Source organism: Phytophthora ramorum (assembly GCF_020800215.1).
Source record: "Phytophthora ramorum isolate Pr-102 chromosome Unknown Phyram_PR-102_s0009, whole genome shotgun sequence".
In the NCBI taxonomy this organism is placed as follows: Eukaryota; Oomycota; class Peronosporomycetes; order Peronosporales; family Peronosporaceae; genus Phytophthora; species Phytophthora ramorum.
The window spans coordinates 403,757-420,250 of NW_027150655.1; the positions used below are offsets into that span (position 1 = coordinate 403,757).

General features: G+C 52.6%; 2 protein-coding genes across 2 annotated transcripts; both read right to left on the minus strand.

Moving 5' to 3' along the window:
- Positions 1-526: 526 nt before the first annotated feature.
- KRP23_9854 (E3 ubiquitin-protein ligase UBR3) lies at positions 527-7,720 on the minus strand (the record flags this gene model as incomplete). Its single annotated transcript, XM_067895461.1, has 1 exon — positions 527-7,720. The coding sequence occupies one exon, from the start codon at positions 7,718-7,720 to the stop codon at positions 527-529; it is 7,194 nt and encodes a 2,397-aa protein (XP_067741676.1).
- A 171-nt stretch (positions 7,721-7,891) lies between these two features.
- KRP23_9855 (uncharacterized protein) lies at positions 7,892-8,511 on the minus strand (the record flags this gene model as incomplete). The annotated part of the gene is made up of 4 exons (XM_067895463.1): positions 7,892-8,058; positions 8,129-8,261; positions 8,345-8,374; positions 8,497-8,511. The coding sequence occupies 4 exons, from the start codon at positions 8,509-8,511 to the stop codon at positions 7,892-7,894; spliced, it is 345 nt and encodes a 114-aa protein (XP_067741677.1).
- Between the last annotated feature and the right edge of the window lie 7,983 nt (positions 8,512-16,494).

Sequence of the window (16,494 nt, forward strand, 5' to 3'; positions counted from 1 at the left end):
TAAAATGCAGACTGCGGTCGTCTCCGCTTGCTGTGGAGCCGTGCTGAGGACGACCCATGAACATGTACCTTGACAGAGGACGCCCCATGTACATGTGGAGTTAATCCCGCCTGGACGAACTGTAATCAGTCTTGGCATACTACTTCCCGCGTGTACTGTTTGCATGAATTCGAGTCGCGCGTGGTGAAGTCACTGCACGCACGGAGGAGATTCGATCACTAACGAGCAGTTCCTCGTGCAAGCACCGTCCATCAAGGCACGAAGAGTTCCCGATGCAGAGAACACGTTGCGAGGGTCACATCAAGACCCGACGAACAGTGGAAGACTCGAGACGTGAATGCCAACTCGATTCAACATCAACGCAGGCAGACAGCAAGACGGAGGGGATTGCGAGCTGTTCAAGCAGCGGGCATTCAGAATCAGATCGATCGCTGTGCGCGTGAATGCGAGATTCGAGCTATCATTACAGTTGTTGGGTCTCTTCTTGCATGATGCGATTAAACTGGTTGCTGCAAGTCTCAGCAGATTAATACCGACGACCATCCCGCCTCGAGGTGTTTTGCAGGATGGCGGTGTTCTGGGAGAAGCTATGCGAGACGAGCAGCGTTTCCAGCGCCAAGCGGCGGCTGGAGTCGAGGTGCAACGTCTTGCCGCGACGTAGATAAGGGTCCTCTTCGCCGTTCTTGTCCACGTAGAGACTACCCCAGACGCAGCGCCTTTCGTTGCCCAAGAAGAGGATCACAGTACACGCTCGCAGCAGCAGGAATGCGCCGAGACCAAGTCCGCAGCGCTGGGCGTGCTGCGTGCACTCACCCACGCCGCCGCCTTCCTTAGCTTCGCAACACGCCGAGAAACAGCACAACACTTCGCCACAGAACAGACACAAGCCCGGGTGCTGCGGGACCTGCGCGCACTGGTTGCACACACCCGTAGGCTTCTCGTTGTAGCGGATAAATAGGTCCATGTACACACGGGGCAGCGGGATGAGCATTCGGTAGTTTGCGCCAGCAGAGGCGACTGCAGCGGCTCTAGACGACAGCATCATTACTTGACGCTGTAGCGGGAACTCATCCACCTGTACGGGGGAGCCACCTGACACCAACGCTTGAGATCGAGCTTGCTGTCGTGAAACAGCAGCCTTCGCCTCGAGCTGAGCCCCCCAAAGCTGGCACAACGCGCGTTGGCTCGATGGGAACATCTGTCGATGGAAAAAGAGCCGCAGCGGAGGCAAATGAAGTCTCCGCAAACATTTATCCAGCAGCGAAGACGCTGAGGGCATTCCAGTCGACGTCTGCGTAGATATCGGAAACAGACCATCGCACACGGCGCACGATTCAGAGGCAACTTGAGGCGCCTTGGCATCGCTGTCTCCTAGGCTGCTATCGCTGTGATGTTGATGTGGCATCGGTAGCACGACGTCCATGAGCAGAAGCATCTGCTGTGCCAAGGGTAGACACAACGAGCTCACTTGTTCCTCCATCGCCGCAGCATTCCATCTCGTAGCTGGTTTAGCAGCGTCAGGAGTCACCACTGACTTACCTCCCATCAAGCGAGACCGCGCCAGCATCAGTGAAATCCACGCAGATGCGTCTCGAAGCGATTCTACCTCCTGGAAGTCGCCAATCTCTGCTTTAGTCTCGCCAGCTAGCCCTTCTTGGTCGCTCTGCATCGAGAGGTAGGCTAGTGCCTGCAATACCTGAGCCGTGAAGAGTACGCGTGCCGAGAAGAAGGCTTCTGTGAGAAGCTGCTCCGCTGCTACATCCGCGTTGGGCGTTGCAATGCTCTGTCGCCACATCATGCGCATTGCGAAACACGTCAATAGCTTAGGATGACACAATATAGGCGTGCCCACCAGCGCTGCATCTGTGGCGTCCTCGGTATCCCCCGTCTGCAGTTGGTCGCGAATGTTCCACTTGGTACTGCAAGCACTTTCGTCTTCTTCAAACAGTACTTGTTGCCCGAAGATAAGTCCGTTGAGTCGCGTCATAACGCTCTCGAACTGCTTATCGGCGGGGGCCTCCACCACGGTCCATGCTAGTGAGCTTGGCGTCGAGAAAGCCACTGCAGCTGCTGCAATGTCCGCAAGCTGGCGCATCGAACGAAGCTTTAACGAATCAACGACATCAGACCGCAGCAGCGTTTTCTCACGCGCTACCACACGCAACTGCACCTCAAGGCAATGCAGCAGCAATTGCCACGCTGGTGTTTGCGCACCGCACTCCGAGCTAAGCTGCTGCATTTCCAGGTCTAAACTGCCTTCGTCACGAATTGAGCTTGTGAGCAGCGTTGGTAGGTACAGCTGAGCGCGCACAGTGCGTAAAACGATTTCATGACAGAAGGCACCAATCTCACGCTCGATGCTCACATCTTGCTCGGTGCCGTCATGCTCGCCATGAGACGCCACAGAGCCTCCTGAGGACCGTGACCCAGGCGACAACGACGATTTCGACGCCGACGACAGCAAACGTCGTCTCAGTCGTAAGCTGGATTGCGTCCGTGAGCGCCGCCGCTTGACCACAGGAGAGTCATCGCGAAAGCTCATCTGAGTGTCAAGCCACTGAAGGAACGCCAAGGGGTCCTGACCATCGTCCTTCTTTTCCTCTTCTTCCTCTTCGGATCCAAAGTCTGCTCCCAGAGACTCACTGATTGAAGCTCGTTCTCGGAGCTCTCCCAGCGAGACGCGAGGAACCAGGCAATTAGAGAGTCGACGACAGATCGGGCACACAAACTCCATGTCGCGCTCACTGAGAAGCCGATCCTCACCAGTAGTCGTTTCCAAAGGACCACGACCGTGCTTTTGCTTCCACAACGACATCAGGTATGCCTTTAAGCACGAGTGGTGGATTGCATGGCCGCAGCTCCAGATCACAGAGTCCGCAAGCTGCATCCGCATTTCATCGGTAGTCCCCGGCTTCAGCACGCGCAGTGAAGGTAATCGCGACGAAACCACAGGACGCCCATCCGAGCTTGCAGCACTCGATGAGCCTTTCTCGATTTTCTGCGGCATGTTCGTCGGTAGGATCATACCCACAAAGCCAAACGTCGAGTCGCGGGAACGCGCATCGCATGGCAAACGACAAAGGCCACATTCTTCAGCTTGAGTGGACTGTTCGTCTAGTGAGGCGTAGTCGTAGCTTATAGAAGACGAACGCTCCCTTTCGTCATGCTCAGCGGTGATTGACGAGCTTCTGGTACTCCGTCTCCGTCGGCGTCTTCGGTCTTGAGTTTTCCGCTGTTTATCCCGCATCTGGGCGATTGCCGAAGAAACATGGTCCAGATACAGGCGCACATCTACCTGACCAGTTGGAAACCCCCACTCGTCTTCCTCTTCTTCGTGGTCCTCCTCCACATCCTCTTCGGATTTCATTGATTCATCGTAGCTATCGCTATCTGAATCCATATCCGCGTTATGACCTCCAGCATTATCGCGAGTATTTTCATTTCCTTCGTCGTCAACTGGGTCACCATTAGCGGACAGAAATTGCATCTGCTGTGACCGCATCTTCTCCAGTATTTGTTGCTGCCGCTTCCGCATCATCTCTTTTGCTGTGGGTTTTGGGGTTTCGTCGACTTTGGTGGCTCGATTAGAGCCATTTGGACCAGAAGCATCGCTCCCCGTTTTCGTATCAGACTTTGCATCGAGGTGTTTGCGCTTCAAGTCATCCAAATACGCTGCACAGGTTGACGATTTCTCGCGTACCGATCGTAGGATAAGGTTCACCACTGGCCGAGTGTCCTCCATCGCACGTCTGTGTTCAGTGAAGAAGAGCAGCAACGACAGCAGACTAGAAGGTGTTGTTTCTTTCTCAGCACGCTTTGGGCTTGATTCCTCGTGTTGAGTCTCGTGGTCTTCCAACTGTACTTCGACGCAGAGTTTGTCGAATAGGCTGTTTTCTTCGTCAAAGCACTCAGCAATGTCATCGAGGCTTTGCCTCACGCTATCGCCTTCGTGCGACAGTGACACTGCCGGCGACAACTGCTGGTGCTGGAGCTGCTTTGGCAACAATTCGACTGCCACGTACAGGCAGTGCAATGCAGCAAGCAACAGATTCTCGTTCGTGATCGAGCTTGAGCTCTCTTGGTCTTCGTTCTGCCCTCGCTGATTTGAGTGCTCTGCAGTTGCTTTGCGCTTGTAGTTCTCAAAAATGACAAGTAGAACACTAGCCATGTATGACGAGTTCAGCATCGTTTCAGCGAGAACCCCGTGCATGTCAACACCACTCACTCCTTCGTACTGTGCACGAGGCAACATCGGCAAGACAATCGGCGCCGTTGTAGCATTCTCCTGGTCAGTTGTGGGAGATTTGGGAAGATTCTTGCGGATATTCTGTTCGCATTGCTGCGCCTCGGATGGTGTGAAACACTCGAACAGCGGAGAGACTTGCGTCCAGAGCTCAGGCTTCAATTTCCACGACCCACTCATCTTGAGCCCATAGCCTGGTAGACTGCCACTTCGAGAAGTACGAGTGCCGTTGCTGCTGCCAACAGGGTCGTCATATGCACCAACACGTTCCAGCACGTGGGTTAAAATCTCCTCCTCTTCTAACTCAGCCCACTCGTGCGCTGGAAGCTGCTTTATCTGCTCCACCAGCTTCATATCTGTACGCATTATCACCTCACTACGCGTGAATGGGCCCAGCGTTAGCCAGTGCATGATCTCACGCTCAAGGAGCCATACGGCTGTCGTCTCGGGTGAGCTTGCAGAAGCGAGCTTGACTGGAGCTAGCACAAGTTGCAAGAAGAGGCGTAAAGCTTCTTCCACCACGTCCAGCTCTTGGCGCAGCACACGGCTGCGATCAGCTCGGACTGCAGCATTACTGTTTTCAGTATTGACATCCGTCAGAGAGCTCAATCCAAACACGGACGAATCCCGAAGAGCAAACGGCAGCTGATGGAAGAAGAGACGCGTGAAGCTTCCGTGTGGAAGAAAGCTAGCCCCCAGCTGACACAGGAACAGGTCAGAGTGGAGGCCAAAGTATCGCCAGTGTTTTGAGTGATAGTGGACGAGCTGCTGCAGCATTACTCCACCATTTCTCACCCATAGACCAGATTTAATCTCTCTAGAGAAGAGAAGCACGCGGAGCGGGTGATCTAAAGCACTGTACCAAAACGCCAGGTCTCTGCATCTTTCTCCATCGGTTGACCCCATGCCCAGCAACTCGCACCAATCGTCCAACGTTTGTGGACGCACCACACCGCATAGAGCATGAATCAAAGCTGCGTACATATGATGCAGCGGAAAGTGAAAGCTTTTTGCGCTTGCGCCTCCAATAGCCACCGTTCCCTGCTCATAATACTTCTCCAGCTGCGTACTCGTAATTAACTCCGTTTCAGTCGCAACTTCACCAGGATCAGTTGGTAGCCCTGTGGACTCGGATACAAATTCTGGTCGTCCATTGCGAGTTGCCCACTGCGCCAACGATGCTCTCACAGGTTGCAAAATCGCTCGAGCTAGCGCAATGGGTCGGAATGTGTCAGCCTCCAACGGATTCAGCGGCGTGCCACCCGTGATGACCCCCGTAGAGCCTTGATTCCAACTGTTATCGCCTGTAGTGATACTCTGCCAAACTTCGCGAGAAAAACATGCTGGAATACCTGTAAGAAACGCACTTAGCAGGAGCTTGAGTTCGTAGTCTGCTACAAACGCAAACGTCCAGTTCTGGGACTCGTACTCGATATGCCTGTGGACGTGGCGAGTCTGCAGATCCATTTGCTGAAGTAGCTCGAAAGTCTTCATGAGCTGCGTAAATACAGATGATTCGTGCAACGCGCAGTCATCACCTCCAATGCAACGGAAAGATCGCAATAACACCTCAGCCGCTATCTGTGGATGCACGAGTAGCGTTCGTAGATCTGAGCACAATCGGGCATAGATTCGTTTCTTGAACACATTTCGCCCGCAGTCCACAGCTTGAACAGTCCGCAGTACAGGTGGCGCCTCCGGTACAGTTCCAATCCCCACCGTAGATGTGCTACTCCCATTTATGCTGCCGACGCCTGTAGTCGAAGTTCCATCTATGAGCGGCTGCGGCAGGATTGTCATTAACCGCATAGTGCTTCGGAATAAATCGTTGAGCTTCTCCAGCAAAAACACCATGAGCCACTCAACACAGGACGAGGGTGTTGAGTCGCTCGCAAAGCCAGGGAGACCATTAGGTCGTCGCCGCCGGCGCCGACGAACTCCGTGCGTCTCGTTTGGGTTAAACGTAGGTCGCATGGAGGCGAAAACTGTTTCCAGCTCGCGCAATTGTGCATTGCTGTGGAAGAGTTGGCAAAATAACCGGTCAATAAAGCGCGAGAGATTTCGCATGCCGTCCTCGTTGTTTTCGTCGCTAGCGGACAGGTACAGCTCAATGAAGTACGGATACCACTCCACAAAGTGGCACGTGTACTTTTGCTTGAACGCCTGGTCAAACAGCAGCTTCAGGTACAAGACGCCAAGCACGTCGCACGTTTCAACCGGCAGCAGTACACCTGCCTTCAGGAAAACATCTAAGATCAACAACGGGCCGTGGCTGATGCCTCTTTCTCCCATCTCGTCCTCTTCCGATCCGCCGCTAGTAGGAGTCGTGTCAACCGGTCCTTCTTCTATTGGCTGCGTGGAAGAACTCGAAGCACTCGTCGTCTGCGTAGGCGTCGCATCCAGCTGAAACTCGGCCGGAAGCTCCTCAAAGAACATTCCGGATATCACGTTGCGATAATACAGACAGCTCATGGACAGCATCTGCAGCCACGCCAGCGTCTGCTGCAACCTGTCCACATGAATCTTCACCGTCGACGGTAAGGCCGACCGCAGCAGCCCCGTCCTGGGCAGCGCTCGTCTAGGATAAAACGGGTCTGGGTTTTCACTGGCATGCGGCCTCAAGCAAGCCAGATGTACTTCCCTCAGCACATCCACGCAGAACTCCATCACTCGTCGCACGAGCAAGTGCACAAGCTGCTGCTCCTCCGGGTGCATCTCCATCCTGCTCTCCTGCTCCTGCTCCTGACCTGATCTGTCTCTATTGGCGCTGTGTTTCTTGCAGAATCCCTGCGGTTTCCAGGCCAGCGGGTCGCCACAGTCGCAGCAACCGCCCGACGAGCAGCGATACACTCGGAAGTCGTGACCCTCGTGCTCCTCTGGGTCGAAGCACGCCAGACACATGCAGCTCGAGTCCGAGAGTCCGCACGTCCGGCACCTGTACGCCATGTGGTCTCCGTGCCACACTTCCTCGCATTTGAGGCGCTTGACGCTGCCGTACTGGGCGGCTAGGCACGTGTGGAAGGCCTCAGGCAGGAGGAAATCCACGGAAACGGCCCTCACCACCTCAGAATTGTCCTCCTGCAAGTGGATGACACAGCTTTGGGTCGAATTCTCGCTGTACGAGCAGCTGGAGGCGACTGATGCGCCGTTGTCAGCACTCTGGGCGTGCGATCGCGCGTGCGCCGCCATCAGGACGCGCAAGAAGAACTGCAGGAGGTTCGGGAAGCACTCGAGCGCCGGATTGGCTAGCAGACGCCGCGCCACGAGCGTCTGCGAGCTCCGGGAAGCGGCCAAGAAGGCGCGGATCAGCTGCTGCTCGTCGTGGGTGGCGCCTTCCGCGCTGCAGAGCGCTGTGAGCTGCGTCTCGAGGGAGGAGCAGGAGGGAGAGGTGGATGGGGACGCTGTGGACGCCTTGCCGGTCGCGCAGACGGCGCCGTGGAGCTGCAGCACGCGCTCGGCTTCTCCCGACTTGGCCATCAGCTTTGAAAGTGATCGCAAAGCTGAAGTAAATGATACTACTAACTAACACGGATTCGACGTGTCGAAAAGCAAGCCAATAACGAGGCAGCTGCCATAGCTGGTATCAGGAAACAAAGGGATATTGGGTTAAAGAGGTAGATCTGCGGCGATGTCCTTCTGAACGACACTCTAGAGCGTCATGTCGGCGGGCGAAGGCATGGGCACGTGCTGCTTGAGGTGCTGCACGCGATAGTTGAGCTTGTTCACCTGCTTGTGCAGGTCATCGCGCTCGGCGCGGGCCACATCGCGTTCCTTACGCAGTTGCTCCAGGGACGAGCCCTCCTTCTCCATCGTGTCTGCAGCAATACCAGCAACGAAGGAGCGTTTAGGACAGTGATTTTCCTAGCAACTACACAGCAGACGTACCTCTAATGGCGCGCAGCTTGAGCAGCATATGGGTCTGGTACTCGCGCAGGTCGGCGCCACCCACGGGGCCGTCCACCTGCTTGGCCTCGACCGCCAGTCGCTTCTCCACGATATCCATGCGACTCACGACGTTCTAAATAAGCAGAACAGGGAGCACGGACGGAGGCGTGAGCTATTAACACGTGAGCAGACGACGGGACTGCGAGTGTATCGTACGTTGAGGTCCGTGTTAACTTGGTCCAGAGTCTGCGGATGCAAGCGCGAGTCATAGCAGCAAGTAGAGTGAGAAGCAGCAGTGCAGAGTTAGCGACCGTATTGTTGAGGTGGAGAGGGCCCCGGCGTCCGTGGAGAGGAGCAGGTTAACACACCTTGGAGTCCGCCATTGTTTTCTGGTCCACTGGCTGATGCAAAAATGCGCTGAACACAAGTTGTACACAACTTTCAGAGATGGCTACATGCTTCTGGTCTCCCAGTAAGCTTTCAAGCTGCGCTCCCAGTTAGTCCTTACGGTGTACTTAGTAGTTAAGTAGTGTCAAGAGACAACAAATGAGCTATTTGCTGAGCTTCGAGAGTACACACTCTTTGATCACAAGATTGCAACACAAGAGAAGATGTATGAAAGGGTTGGCAAGTCAGCAATCGCATCCACAGTAATCACGCTGCTTCCGCTAACAGGCAAATTTAAGGCACTTGGCCATTGACCTGTATTTTGCATCACGTCCTATTTGTAAAAGCCCATTGGACTTTTACAGGTAAGGATTACCAACTGATGAGTAATTTGGACTACTTCTGCAGCACTTACCTTATATATTATATACCACCCTCGCGAACAAACCCCAATTTGTATGATAAAAGCCCTCCTTGTCCTATTGATGCTGGCTAACGTACAATACCCAGAGCGTACATCTGTATCTGAGATCTCAACATCGGCGTCGGCGTATACTATATTTTGTCTCAGTGACAGACCAAACGACTCCAAACCAAGCCTATGGAAATGTGAAGACAATGTTGTTTTGGCGTGCGTGTTCTGTCGTTGCTATGTCTGGCGCCATAAACCAAACCGTTCAATTGGAGAATCTCCGTCAAGAACTTGTCACGGATGCTGCGAGCATCATGCTGGGGACGGAATTAAACTACTAATTCGCTTTCGTATGCGTACACCTCCGGGTCTACCGCGTTGTCTTTGTCACGCTGGCTGTCCATAGTGATGAGGTTTGCATAGAGCGTTTGATTCTTAACTGATTCCAATTGGTACGGAAAGCTTTAGAGCACGATGAAACATATATCATTCGAATTAGCCAATACAGGAGGCAGCTATGGGACTTTGCATTTATCACAAGCTCGGTGAACTTTGGTGCTGCGTAATTTACAGAAAACATCGCTAGTGCCGCTACCACGCAACAGCACTACAATTCGCCGGGTCCGATCGGCGTTGTTGGTCTTGCGATTACCCTACAAGATATGCCTCTCGGGGAACGTCAGCAGACATAATCCAGCCCACGCAGGGACTTACCGGGAAAGTGTACGTTGTTCTTGGACTTAGAAGATTCTGCTCTGATCTGTGTGTGTGTGTGTGTGTGTGTGTGAGTTTTCCCGCTCGCAGATATTTGCGCACAGCACACGATCTCAATGTGTATGAAGTGTATATCGAAGGTTCTCGCGGAGTCGTTTCTGAGATTCTGTTCCACCACAAAACATAGGCACGCTTCTCCGAGACCGTAGAAAATTTAGAAGTGCGCCAGCTACTAGGTGGTCAGTGCAACACACCTCCGCCTTGACCACTGCAGCTTGCTCATCTGTAGCTTCATGAACGCAATCAGCCTCTTGCTCTGCAACGCGCATGTGCCTGAGCATTTGTAAAAGGCGCTTTCACCCTTTTCGCTAGCTTCATTTCCCGCTAGTTCTAGTTTTGTTACTACACCTTGAGGGTATATCATTCCTTGAATTTTTTTATTTGGCGTATTGACCTCTCGACGCAACGAATAGCCTCCGCCTTCCGTTGAAAAGTTATCCATATCGTCACGACTCCGACCGTTCGTACAACTCCGACCAGCATCTGACTATCGCAAAACTTTATATCGCACCAGGTTGTGGAGGTTTCGTAAAATATATCCTCTCAAATGATTGGCTCATTGATAGGTGGCAGATGTAATTACGCCTCGTAAATGATTGGCATACGTGCAATTTTGCTGCGCCATTTTGCTATGCGAGCTCAGTGCTCGATTGACCACCCGGCGCGGTGAATTGAGGGGGGGGGGGGGTACCGAGCATCGGTCACCTAAGAGGGTTGTCGCGGCCACGAAGAACTGTGGATCACCGTTAATTCCCCGTCGAGCACTCCAGACGAGTACCCCTGCGATGTTGTTGTCTAACCCCCACCGATGTAGCTCAATGGAAGATCTCCCGAAAGGGAAGAAGGTGGTTCGATTCCACCCATCGGTAAAGTTTCTATGCTCGAATGACTGCTGCAAACCTAACATCAATGCAAGCACCAATGGCCCGAAGTCACGGCTCGAGTACTAAGGAACGTGTCAGGTCAGTCTGACACCCAGCCGAGATACCATGGGTCGTCAGTGACCCCGGATGTGTGGGGACAACCACCGAGGAAATACGCCAACACCGGGGAGAACCCCCGGTGATGAAGGAGGCGTGGATGGGGATGAACCCTCTGCACCCTCGCCCGCAGCCAGAGGTGTGCCGGTCACAGACCGAGAAGTGGCCATCGAATCTCCAGCAGAGCCAGAAGAGGCAGAAGGAGTACCGCTAGCCTCCTGCGAACACGTACGAAGATTGAAGCAAGCACCGAAGAGTAAGATAAGGTTCAAGGAGTGCGAAGAGGAAACGAGAGATAAGGACACGAGCCTCTCCGGATGCGTGAAGAGCGGCGGCCGTAGCTCGGTTCAACAACGGCTAGCGGCGAGCCATTGTGGTGGGATCGAGAGACGCGCACTACTTGCGGGAGCTTGCGTCGAGGTGGGGGAAGTTGTGGCGTTGGGTTTTGGAGCCGAGCTGTCAAGGTCCGGCTGACGTTGCACCTTTCAGTGAAAGGTGACAGTGCGTCTTGATTGGCGGGTATCATTTCCCGCGTTATAATGACCTAGGAACAATAGTGACCGAGATCTCGGCTGGGTCTAATAAAACCCCGGCCGAGGTTAAAAGCCTCGTTTGTACCCATCTGGTGTCGTACCCTCGGCTGTGTAGAGCCGGCTATACGATTCCCCACAGAGATCTGTTTACACTTGATATTTGTAAATAGATATAGGACTAGCTAAGTGATGACCTACAGAGGCTTCCAGAGCTGTAGGATAAGAGAAATAAATCAGCAGTCTTCCCCACAAGCCACCAGGGTCAAGTCCGTCTTCGGTAAGTCTAGCTAGCTTGTCTTAGGGTCTGGATACGCTCGGCTGCGTGGGATGCCTGTCAGCGAGCTTGAGGTACATTGAACCGAGAGTTTGTTGCTGGTCAGTCCAAGAGAGAGGAGTGGCCGAGAGTTAGGGACGACAGGGAGTGTCGGTCCCTATATATTGGTGGAACCCGAGTGTTCCCAAGTGTATTTCACTACCCGCCGTGGTTACCCTCGGCAAACCCGTATTAGGCGTGACTGCTGGTACCCTTCCTCCTGAGGGGCTGCGGGGGTTCGCGCGAAAGCGCAATATTGCATTCTAGCCCTCGCTCGTGGCTGGTAGTGCAGGATTTTAAGGTTTACCGAAATCAACCTTGGTATACAGACGTGCTTGCAACCAACCCGGTATAAGGGATCGTTCCTGGTCTTCAGGTGTTGATCCAACGTTCGCTGACCTTTCGCGAGGGAAGCGTGTGTTGTTGGTGGGACTCATACCGTTCGGTAGTGAGATTTTCTGCGTGTTCCTACACGACATGAGCGTCGGCATTTCATCTTTTCGTATCTTCTTGTCGTGCCTGTCGTTGGTTTCCGCTTTCTTCCTCTTGCTGGTCCATCGGTTAACGCTGTTGCACCCGCGATACCCGCTGCTGGACGCTACGTTTCGACAACGCTCCCAACGAGAGTTTTGCAGCCTTAATATATCGAGGCGTCTTCGGAGATTTCGGCATGGCGCTTCCAAATCGGCAAAGGCATGCTTCGTAAAGCATGGGTGCCAATCCGTCTGCGCTACATTCGTAAAGATTCGTTGAAGTTGGCTTGTAGCGCATTCCGAAGACTCTGTAAATGTTCGTTGAAGTTGGCTAGTAACGCATCCCGAAGACAGTAGCCCAGGCATTCAGTGAATATTACGGCTACTGTATGCAGAGGGGTGTTGTGGGTATTTTCTGCGATAACTTCGACTACGATGAGAATTCGTCTACTTGTTGGTAGCATACCGCATCACCCGGTAGCTGCGAAGGAATACCACGTCGGAACGCTCGCAAAACACCACGTATTCAAAAGAGTTATGCCAATGGATATGGATACAAAAATGTGTTTGACGTAGTTGAATTTCATCCTTAAACCTCCAAATCCAGCGCACTGCCGATGGAATGCACCTTGACTGTGTCGAAGAAGCTTTCTAGCATGCAAGCATCTATTCTGCGACACAGGCAATATCACACGATTCCATTCCATTTTTTGACGACCCTTCTGCTCATCCAGAACTCCCAAGAATGCAGCGTATCTGTTGGTGCCACCGCGCTAAATCTAGTTAGACATCAAAGACCACCAACATGCATACGGCGTCAACGAATGAATACACCCAACGACTGAACGTGTAGAATGCGATGCTTGTTGGGCGCAAGGTCAACACGATTTAGCTGAACACGTGTCGAATTTGGGTCCACGGTCGTGCTGTGTATCGACGTCCTACATAAAACCTTTGCAGGATGGTGCCTTGCAAATGCACTTGACTTTGGCCTAGCATTTGCACAACAATATTAAGGATTTTACACTTGAGTGCAAATGGTGGGATTTAGCTTACCTTTGAGCGAACAAATTCGTGTCCATAGTCGATGGTGATTTCTTCTCCGATGGATATCTTCTGCTTAGCAAATAGCGGGCAACAGGTTTCACCTGCCACGTCCCAACACTCCACCAAACAATTTGGACAGCAACTATGGTTGGCAAATCGGGCCATCCCACCCATGTCGCGAGCGTCAATAACCTCTGTGGCCGTGACGGCCATACCATACGTGTGTGTCGACTTGGTTTGCTGTTCAGCAATACAACTTAAAGTTAATCTCTGCTTGAAGTATCACACAATTGAGCTTAGTATGTTGTACCTTTTGTTCTCGCTCCAGATACATTTCTAGGCTCAGCACTTCTCCGACGTACTGCGCAACCAGTTCGTCTTCTTCGATAGCCATTTCAGCAATCAACGCAATACCTTTTCCCTGGAACTGATCTTAATTTTAGTGCTATGTGTTCACCACGCTGCATACGTTGGTTACTGCACTTGTATTTGGTAGCACAGTGCCCCATGACACACTCCGTTTGTGTCTAAATTACAGAGTTAGTTCAAATACTAATCGCCCACGGAGCACGCAAATTGCAGAACACACCGCTCGATTTTCACAGCGTGTCAGGCAAGTTAGGCTCCAATCGGCACATTGATAGCACCGACAATACGAAACTTCGCCGTCCAACTAACCATCAGATTCGTAGAATTCATTTGTTCGCTGTTCACAGATAACGATACAGTACGCAAACCTACCAATGGGTTTCTGCGCGTTCGGTAGCGGTATACATTTTGAACTATGTCTTCATATTCACAAAATGCCTGCGACACAGAACGTTCTCGTTGCACCTGCACCTTGTTAGACGGCATCGTATTTAGCAAGCAGTGGAGTAAAAATCTCCATTAGTTCATACTGCCACGGTGTGTTGGTGCCTTGGCGGATACCGCCGCCGCGATCCAAATATTCGTCCATTTTCAGCTGCTTCATTCGGCGATAAAAAAAACTGCTTACTGGAGATCTGTCAAATCGAAAAGTGGCGCTTGCTTCTAAAACGCAAGCCTGCCAGCACCCACGTTTAACCCCGCAATATACTGATGCGAAGCAACATATTTTATAGCTGGTACAGGAGTAAGTGGTTTTACGGGTCATCCGTATGCACAGCAGACACCAAAATCGTATACCATGGGCGGCAATTGACAGGTGCGAACGCTTATTGGAATGAGATTAACTACGTAAACCAACTAACCGTGTAGCTGGCCCTACATGAATGCAGAATACCCATGCGGTCCTGCTAAAGGAAACAGAATACAACCACGCACAGAAATCATGCTGATCAACAGCATGAAAATGTCGTGCGAACCACTTCAAGCTCGAGGCTCGGTGTTCTTGCTGCGCATCGTCACTGCTTCACGAGGCCCGTCTTCCTTGTTCTCCACTGCCATCTCGATGTCATCTCCGAATAGATCACGGACGACAGAGCTCTTGTTCAACGGAGATGCTTGCAACTTGGCCTTCCCGTTGTTCTTGGGCACTTCACAGGTTGTTTTGCGCTTCTACAGCAGCGGCTCTGCCTCGAAGACCTTGCCACTCACGTCGCGTTCGTATTGAACGCTACCCTTCGCGATATCCGCGTAGAATCCAACCCCGTCCACATTGCGGAACGTGTAGATGGAACCAGGGTGGAATTCAAGGTTGCCCTTGCCATACGACCCCTTCTTTGGATTGGCATCCCACACCGTCATTTGGGCGATGAACTGCTTTCGTTTCAACAGCGTTAGGTCAGCTAGTGTATTTGCGGTTGGCTCGAACTCAGTCTTCTGGGTCGCATCAATAGCAGTAACACGCGTTCCGAGATTACCCATAAGCCGCTCTGCCGAGAGGCAACACAGTTTGAGCGTGACCGTCACGTCAGGAGCAGGGTTCGCGATCGTGATGAACTCACGAAGATCCGCAACACATGAAAACATGTTGTGAGCTTCTTCCTCCTTCTGTTTCAGCACGGCGTCTTGAATTGCGTTCAGGAGATCCATTGCGGTGGTTAACAGAGAAGTATTGGGAAGGTCGCAGAGTGGAGAATGATCAACAATGCAGTCGAGCGGCCATACCTGGTTTCTACTGCTTTGAGTTGCAGCTCCAACGCTCCGAACGATCCGAGCGTCGCTGCAGCTGTCGTCGTCAGGTTCAATGTCACACCGGTCAGATGCGTAGGATGCGTAGCTCGTCGTTAGCGGAGATCATATTTGCATTACTACGAGCTCAAGCCTGTGTTTGTATGGCGTGTTGCCAAACTCAATAGTATAAATGTTGACACCCGCACAACCATAGTTAGTGCAAGCAACCTGAAAACCGAGAACAAATTTAGTAGTTTGCAGTGTGTTCCATAACATACAGCTACTATCAACCAGCGATGATACGCTATTCGCTTCAAAAACCTTCATCATAAATTTCGTTCAGGATCGTTGAATAAGTGCTTTGTGGTGTAGGGAAACTCATATTTTGGGTAGACCACCCATTCTGGCCCAGCTAAGTACGTCGTACCTAATCGGAGTTCGCACCTAAGCGGCGAACTCGGCGAATCGGCCGGACTCGGCGAGCACCAAGACTCGGCGACTCAGCGAGCGTATTCCACTTGGGAGTTATTCCAAGTGGGAGAAGATAAATCAGGAATCGGAGCGAAGGGTCGGCCGAGATCCATAATGACCCGACTCGGCGAAGATCGACTAGGAAGCTGAGCAAAGAGTCGCAGGGAGATCTATAACGACTCCATTTCACTAGGTATTTGTATAGGATCGATAGGAGACCAAAGGGAGGAGCCCGAAGGGACTCCCCGAAGACACAGAGATAACAAAACAGAGCAGAATCTTCTAAGTCCAAGAACAGCGTATACTTTCCGGTAAGTCCCTGCGTGGGCTGGATTATGTCTGCCGTCGTTCCCCGAGAGGCATAGCTTGTAGGGGAATCGACTGGTAGCGCCAAGAGATCAAGGTCGGCCCGGGGTGGGCACTTCTCGCTACCAGCGAAGACAAACCTCGTCGAATCGACGAGTCGGTGGGTCTGCACAACCCAGGACACCGCAATCTTCTAGCTGAGCGTACTCTGCGCTCGGTGACCTGTAAAAGCGCTCGCGCGCCGACGTCCATCCTTTGGTGGAGGTCACAGGGTTTGAGAAACGGAAGCTGCCCCGCTCAGGCGAGCTTCTGGAGTTTGGATTGGTACTCAGCGAGAGCAGGGCCTCAACTGGACCCGGCTGGGCCGAACCGCAAAGGGAACCAACAGAACCCTGCGCAAGCCCAACAACGCCGACCTGACTCGGCGAATTGCTGTGTTGTTGCGTGGAAGCCGCACTAACGAAGTTTTTGTGAATCACAACACCACAACTGGTGCCGCGACCCGGGATTCAGGAGTGTGCTTTGTTTTCGTAGGTACCAAGTAACCAAGTTTCGAGCAAAAAGTGAGAGAAG